Source organism: Anser anser, assembly GCF_964211835.1.
Source record: "Anser anser genome assembly, chromosome: 9".
Lineage (NCBI taxonomy): Eukaryota > Metazoa > Chordata > Aves > Anseriformes > Anatidae > Anser > Anser anser.
In genome coordinates, this window is record NC_139729.1 from 21,404,469 (window position 1) to 21,412,604 (window position 8,136).

The window sequence follows — 8,136 nt, forward strand, 5'->3', positions numbered from 1 at the left end:
GAGTCTTCTGCACAAAGAACTTCCCCCGTTCAGTACCAAACATGGTCCCAGAAGCTGAGATGCTCGATGTACCTTTAAACCAAAGGCTCAAACACAAAAAAGCAAATAAAAATTACTTCCAAAACCTGTGCTGTGATTTTGGATAGCTTCTAGTTAGCTGCCACTGCAGCAGAGGAACCTTGCAGGTATCAGTATAAAAAGCTGCTGAATTTGACACACATTTATTGAGCATCCCAAAGAAAGACATGTATTGACACACTTCTGATTACTACAGTTAATGTCTCTAATTCAGGACTCAGATTAAGTGCTCAAGCCATAAGGTTTTGAGAAGACTTCAACCTCTGGCAGTGCTCCCGTGCTCCAAGTTCACCCCGACGCACCACGCCTGACCTTCCACCTGCACACTTCAAATAAATAAGCCCAACTCTTCTAATTCACAGCTACCACATAGTGCCCTCACTGGGTACAACGTGCCTTCCCTACACGTACGGTCCTTCCTTTCAGCACACCGACTTCTAGACACACTGCACTCAATACCTGTTTTTTCTTCTACTGCATGCCTTTCTTGTTTCAGCACACTGGTCACACGGAAGCAAGTATCCTTCATGTGTGCATTCCTGCTAAGGTAAAATGAGACCACCTGCCCACATAAATTTCCATCTACTTTCTGATAAAGAAGCAAACCTAACGTTACTCCCTAATTTGTAAAATCCATGCTAAGTCAAACTTTAATATATTTCCTAACTAGACACTGCGTGCATTTTAGTTAGGAGTTTGTCTTCAAAACATGCCTATGGCATGGTTTCATTCCCATTTTAGAGACCAGAAATCGACACAACTTAAAAGTTGACATGAACTACCGAGGAGTCAAAACACAAATTTTCTGTAACAGGCTCCATACTTTTACAAAAGAGCCTTTTCTGTGAGGAAAATACAGCTTTCCTGCATGGGACACTGTGCTGGTCTGCACAGACACACACATTTCTTCAGCCTTTTTTTTTTTTAAATGTCTTTCCCACAGGACTCTAACAGAACAACCAGCATTCCCCAGCCCTTTATCCCCGCATGAGCAAAATTAACCTTCCATATATAAAATAATTCTCGTTAGTATTTTGTTAACTATATTATTGCTACCATATTAAGCCAGCCATGATGAATGAGCTCAAAATAGGAAATTAGCAATTCTACTACAGTGTCATTCTCTATACAATGAACTAAAATACAGTTAGGATACAATCAGGTTGTCCTTTTCAACAATTACATGTAAGATTTGGTACTAAATCAGCATTTCAAAATGATGAAAATGGTCTTGCTCCTACAAAGCAACAAGTGCTAACTGGCTAGTTTTCAGAATTTCTAGAAATACTTCTCCAGAAATTAGGACTTCCATAAACTGACTATATAGCCAATTTTTATAGCTTTAAAAATTCAGTGTGAAAGCCCTTGCACACCTGGAAGCTGATAACACCAAATCTCACCAGTCAAGAAATGTTTTATACATTAATTATATCTATACAACGCTCGCATTAGACAATCTTACATTACAAATTTACAAGCAATACAGAAATGTAAACTCCGCCACTATTTTATGGGTTATTTCACTCCGATAACTAGCACAATCTAAATGACCTCACCCTTATTATCTGTCCAACTATCAGTCACTCAAAAATACAGTTACGGAATGAAGCTTAAAAATTCACTTATGAAGCCTGTAATGCCTGAACAGCACTATCTAATCAGAACAGCTGTGTTAAATCATTTGAAAGTGATTAAATAAACTTTTATACCATACCAGTGTTTTAAAGCAGTACATAGTTTAAAATTTACAGATTTAGAGTAACTTTCATCAAATTACTATTGGTGGAAAGCTAATTTTTAGTCTACAAAATTATAATTATGTAATTATAAACTCATTTTATAGAGGCTCTCTCCAAATGAGGTTGGTGACATATTTCAGTGAGAGATAAATTATGAAAATCATGCTCTTTAGACATTCTCATCTGGAATATTTCACAAATTTCGTTACAATTGGCTCCTTAAAACGTGACCCACTCTACACACACGGAACACCTGTCAGGAGTGCATAGAATCATAGAATGGCCTGGGTTGAAAAGGACCTTAAAGATCATCTAGTTTCAACCCACCTGCTCTGAGCAGGAGAAATACAGGAACTGAAGGTAAATAAAAGAGATAGAAATGATGTGGGAGGACTGTAGTAATGTGTGGATGAAAACATTGTTAGATGGTTCCACAGACAGGAGCCGAAACAGAACACTGAATGAAGACAGAAAGCAAATGATGAGATTGGGCAGGTACCCCAAGAGAAAACGGGTCACTTTTAGAAGCTTATCAAGAGTACAAGGTGGTAAATGCAGGCTGACATATGGAGACTTGCATGCTGGCAAGTTTTGGAACGCACTTATCTTTGGCTGGTTGATGCAATTTTTTGAACGTGAGCTCAGCAACCTGCTGCTGCAGGGGGTAAAATGAGTAGGATACGCAATTGAGGTCAGTGCGGTGTTTAAGCATGGACCTAGATGTTGGCCTTCTCTTTGTCCCTTTTAAAACCCTAAAGAGCTGCTCTCATACATTAAACGTGAAAGTACAGGGTGAGCATCAGAACTGCTATTATAACATGCAACTACTCCCACTGTCCCTCCCCCCAGAATGTGACCCATCACATGTGAGCATTTCTACCGAACCTCTAGGTAAGGAAATTCGTAACACCAAGTTGTTATACATGCTTTGTTGATATAAAAACATTAGAATTGTACAAGTGCTGTTAAAACTGTATTTAATACATTTTAGTGACTGAAAATTAATTTGGGTTCTAACAAACTGATTACAAGGGAAGAAGGTAATCAAGCTGTCTCATGTATCTGAAGATGACTTAGAAGATCTTTCTCATTTCCAAACCTCATTAAACAATCAGTACATTTATGAGGTAAATCTGCCGAATGCCTGAAATCCAAATGGGTTTTAAGGTCTTCAATCTGTCCTGTTGAATATTCACAGTACTGACACAAATAAATCCCTTCAGATAAATGAGAGCTTAAATGCTTGCAATACTCCAGCATACCTGAAAAGCCCTTCCCACAGTCATCACAAACATGAGGGAATATTTTGGTGTGTTCAATAGCAACATGCCTGTTGACATTGGTATGCAGCCTGCTCCTAAAGCCACACACTTGGCATACAAAAAAGTTTTTGCATTTGTCAAAACTAATTTTGTTTATGAGACTGTACTGTCCACGCTCCTTGTTATTATAGCTGTCGCTTAGCTCTATCAGCCGACACGCATGTTCATTCACCACGTGGCTGTGCAGGTCTTCTGGATCGTTTGTTTCATGCTCACAGAACTGACACAGGTACTGTTCGTCACAGCTGTGCTCCTGGAAGTGCAGGTACAGCTCACTGCTCGAAGAGAACTGCATATCACACTGCTCACACCAATAAAGGTGGTCGTTGAAGTGAGTGTCTGCTATGTGCTGACTCAGATTCTCAAATATCACTGTTTTGTAGTCACAGTATTTGCAGATGTACGGATCTTCCTCGTGTAGCTTTACATGTTCAATTAGCTGCATTTTGCTGGAGAAACTCTCTTTACAAACTTTACAGACATGAGTATCTGTACATGTCTTGTGCTTCAGGATCATGTGCTGCTTTAAATCAGAAAAGTACTTGCTATTAAACTCACAGAGCTCACACTTGTACAGGCCACTGCTGTTGGCTCTCAGCAAAGGCCATTTCTGCTGAGCTGTGATGTTCAAAGCCTGGTTCTTCTCGAAGATTTTACAGGTTTCAAGAGGGATCTCCTCTAGATCCTCAGCTTCTAGCTTCTCAGGTGACACGGTTTGTGTTTCTATATCGTGAACTTCTACAGCATTAACTTCCGTTGTAGAAATTTCTACAGTTTGAATATCAAGAGGTTTCTCCTCTTCTGTAGGGATGTCACTGAATATCGGCGAATCACATATGTCTTTACACATTCCATTATTAGTAGCTTTATCTAAAGAAACAAACAGATAATACAAGCAGAAGGTTAAAAACAAATCCAGCAAAAAAATTGGGTCTGTATTTAACTTTTCAGTTAGCTGTAGTAGCTAATAAATACAAAAAGTAGTTATTGTTCCCCAGCCACTAGAACTACATTTTAATTAACTCATAAATAACGTAAACTACAAATCTTTCATCTGTCAAACCAAAAAAGGAAAATACCAGCTATATTAAAAGCCAACATCCATGCTCTCCAGCTTCTCAGCATCTCAGCTGCAAACACACATTTACCTTTACCTTTATCCTTCTTTTTAGGTTCCGTATAGTGCAACCCCACAACATTTGAATGTGACCCACTCCAGTGAGAAGTGCCAGCGTGCACTGGACTCCCATCATCATCTGTGTCTATGCTCTGCACGGGACTGTGGTATCTACCTGCAAAGATAAAACATTTTCTTGTCATTATTCATCCTTTCTAGCATCACCCTGACTCCCTTGATTTAACCTAGATGTTACTTACTATTTACTTATTCTAATTACATACATCTATCTTTACATACCACTTACATTGTAACCTACATTGAAGAAAGTTAACAATAAACACCGCAGAAACTATTTCCATACATACAAAAGTCAACAGAATAATTCAAAAGGTGGTAACCCTGTCTTTACAATTTCAGAAAAAAAACGGTCAGTTGATTACACTGGAAAAAAAAATCTTAAACGAAACTTTACATATGAAAGATGCATCTTTTTAATATCCTTAAATATTTCTGGTCATCATATTTTAAGGCATATACTTTGTGAGACTTCTGGATACTTGTTGGACAACTTATTAGAGTGAAAGGAAAAATAAATATAATAAAAGTCCATCCTCAAATTTACTCCGCCCAGTGTGTTAAACTCTTATCAACTAGTGGATGCTGTATAAAAAAGTCATTTTCCTGAAGTACAGGTTACTATTGCTGGTATGTTTCCTCTCAACTCATAGATTATCTACATCAGATTTATGTCACCTAGCCAATGGATATTTAGATAAAGTTTAAAATTCATTCTAAATGCTATAAAATCGAAATATCTTTTTGTTGTTGTCACTTTTTACTTTGAAAATTATATTTGAATTATGAGTAAACAACCTTCCACTAGTCTAAGGCATACCAGATGAGAACGATGCACAGAAGTCTGCCACTACCTATTTTGTACTCTACTTACTTCTATGAATAGGAGTATAATGCACTTAGTCAAGAATTATAGAACAAGATCTCAAAGCGCACTCTTACCTCTGTTTTCAGAATATTTTATGTCTGGTTGTTTCATAGAACAGACACTATAGCAGTGGTCAGAAAGAATTCCACTATTATCTATGTATTTGGTTGCACCTGAAGAATCTAGATTAAAAATAAAAATAAAAATTAGTATTTACACTAACAAACTGATGTAGCTACATATGGATTTAACATTCACCAGAGTTCTTCTCACTGGCCACATTTTTACTTCTCACGTTGTGACGATTCTGTGCCTGTCTGATAACATCACTGTTTTGATTTGCAGATTTCAGCTGCTGTCCTGATGTTCAGAACATCAGATGCAGTTGTTATCAAACTCTGCTTCCACTGAAGGTAGGGACGGGAGCACAGTTAATTCAGTGCTGAGAACTAATGGACACCCCCAACCCAACTTTCATGAAGTTTCTCCACTTGCGTGTTAATAAAATCTTCCCTTTATGGTTTGTGCGAGCTTTCCAATGTGCAGGGAGTACAGAACAAAACCGGTCAGATGTGTTGACCAAAAGTGGCTTGACAACAGAACATGCAGAGTGGTTACTCTATACATTCAGAACAAGGCTCCTTATCCTGCCCTTTAGGTTACTGATTTCCTGATATAGGTACACTTTTCATAATAAAGTAATTATGTGAAGAAAATTAAACTAATTGAAGTGTGTACATAACTCAAGCTCTAGACTGACCTGAATATCGAGAAGGGTGTAGAGTCTTCCGTTTTCTCTTTTTAGGGTGTTCGTTCATTTTGAATAGTCTAAAATAATCATAAAGTGAAAAGGTTCAAGAATTGGCTTGACTTGCTTTTATCTAGTTCGTAACTTTCACAAGTTTATGAAATAACATGAACATTTTGAAAACCCAAACGCCACACACAAGATTGCTTTTCACAGAATCCTAGAGCGGCTTGGGTTCGCAGGAACCTTAAAGCCCATCTAACCCCAACCCACCTGCCATGGACAGGGCCACCTCCCACCAGATCAGGTTGCCCAGGGCCTCGTCCAGCCTGGTCCTGAACACCTCCAGGGATGGGGCATCCACAGCTTCTCTTGGCAACCTTTTCTACCACCTTCTTTCTAACCCCATCCAGCCCGTTCTGTTACAGTTAAGAACACAACAAATGCACACGGGCAATGGAGTCTAAGTTCATATTCCTGCCTTGCAACAAAATAATGAGGTTTACTATAAAGACAGACAGGTCAAGACTCCAGTCACGCAAGGAGTCGTTTGAAGCAGTTCTGCATCCTGCTGTCTTTTGTCAGACATTGGATATTCTGCAGCATGTTGAAAACATTAACTGAAATGTCATCTTACCCCAAATCCTAGACTCTTCAGTATCAGCAAGGAGAGCAGCTAGGAAGTTGATGGCTGCACAGCTCCCAAATGTAGTGAACGCATCAGCATGGGAAGATTTACATCTACAGAGCGACAGAATTTAAAACACTTAAAACCAAAAATAAAAAATCACCACATCAGAATCAAACACAGAAGCATTACTAACTGTGACGCTACAGAAATTTATGCAAGAAAACAACATACAAAGTTTATATCAACATTAGAGCGTCAAAATTCACAAAGTGCGTGCTGTTTATTCTCCTTTTGTGCTGGGTTAGCTGACTTTTGCTGCACTTGGCAGCTCCCGGGGACAGAAAAATAAATGGAGGTGGCAGCAGAAACACTCGGGTGGTACGCTGCCAAGCTTGAGGGAGGGCTGAAAGCGCAGACTGCAGCATGCTCTGCTACACTGAAGCACTTCCAGGCCCAGCACCTTGTTGAGCCGATGCTGCCCATCGGAACCGTGAGCAGAAGCACCACGGCCCCGCACCACATTAACGCCGTCCCGGTGAGACCGGCCTGGATCCCGGCCGTGCTCCGGCAGAACAACGGGGCCAGCCCTTCTCCAGCACCACCTCGCAGCCGGGCACCCTCCTTTTCCCCTGGGCCCCCCAGACTTTTATCCCGACGGCCTCGCGGCTCCGCACGGTGCCCGAGGACGGGGGCACGGGCTCGGGCTTCAAATGGCGCCGGGGCAGCGCTAAGATGGGGGCGGGCGGCAGGCGGCGGCGAGCGGCCGCCGCGCCCGGCGGGGCCAACGGCGGGCGGGAGCCACCCCGCTCCCCGGGCGATGCCGGCGGCCGCTCCCCGCCCGTGCAGCCGCCGCCTCCGGGACTCACCTCCCGCTCGGCTCCGCTCCGCGCCCAGCCCGGGCCGCCGCCGCCCCCGGACGCGGCGCTCCCCGCGGGGGAAGGGGCGGAGCGGGCGGCCGCCGCCATGGCGCCCCCTGAGGGGCGCGGCGGGAAATGGCGGCCGTGAGGGGCTCCGGCTGTGTGAGGCGTCGGCCCCGGGCCTGTCGCTGCGGGAGGGCTCGTTTATGCACGAGCCGTCCTCTCAGCACCGAAATGTGCTCCCAGGGCCGCTTTTTACCCGCTTCACAGCGTGGTTTCACCTGCAGGTAATAACCCCTGGCACTGCTGAATCCCGCCTCAGGACTGACAGGGTCATCACCGTAGGGTTAGGCCTTGGTCCTGTTTTACACAAGAGGTAGAGCATGATGCTCATCAAGCACAAAGCTTTTTGTATCAGCTGTTAAAGCTGCTCTGGAGAAGAATCTATATAAAGTAAGGGTTAAGGAAGTTATTATATTGATCCATCCCCTTTTCAACGTTCTTCCAAGCTTATCACAACAGAATCCTCTTTTTTTGCTTACTTAATCTTTTCTTTTTTATGTCACAGTGGGGTAAAAATAAAAGAATAGTGACAGCCTATCCTGGCATCTTTAAAGGTGATCTTTAAGGTGCCGTTCTGTGATTCTGTATCTCCCCACAAAGCAGGATATTTCAAATAGCACCTTTTTACCTTGGAA

The 8,136-nt window shown here is 42.0% G+C and overlaps 1 protein-coding gene across 5 annotated transcripts; it reads right to left on the minus strand.

Moving 5' to 3' along the window:
- Nucleotides 1-205: 205 nt before the first annotated feature.
- Nucleotides 206-7,685, minus strand: ZNF639 (zinc finger protein 639). Of its 5 annotated transcripts, none has more exons than XM_083848636.1 (6): nt 7,448-7,685; nt 6,588-6,691; nt 5,963-6,030; nt 5,277-5,384; nt 4,288-4,431; nt 206-4,009 (listed from the first exon to the last, which is right to left on the minus strand). In XM_083848636.1, the coding sequence occupies exons 3-6, from the start codon at nt 6,018-6,020 to the stop codon at nt 2,862-2,864; spliced, it is 1,458 nt and encodes a 485-aa protein (XP_083704762.1). In that variant the 5' UTR covers nt 6,021-6,030; nt 6,588-6,691; nt 7,448-7,685; the 3' UTR covers nt 206-2,861. The 5 variants fall into 5 exon arrangements, with proteins under 5 accessions (XP_083704762.1, XP_083704766.1, XP_083704763.1 ...); XM_083848640.1 differs by having other exon boundaries at nt 4,294-4,431; nt 7,448-7,671; XM_083848637.1 differs by lacking the exon at nt 7,448-7,685 and adding an exon at nt 7,042-7,430.
- Between the last annotated feature and the right edge of the window lie 451 nt (nt 7,686-8,136).

Excerpts from the sequence above, each read along its gene's own strand:
- ZNF639 (XM_083848636.1), bottom strand. The coding sequence starts at position 6,020 with ATGAACGAACACCCTAAAAAGAGAAAACGGAAGACTCTACACCCTTCT. Across the intron at positions 5,385-5,962 it reads ACACCCTTCTCGATATTCAG|ATTCTTCAGGTGCAACCAAA; the intron begins GTCAGTCTAGAG and ends TTTTTAATCTAG. Across the intron at positions 4,010-4,287 it reads AAAGAAGGATAAAGGTAAAG|ATAAAGCTACTAATAATGGA; the intron begins GTAAATGTGTGT and ends TTGTTTCTTTAG.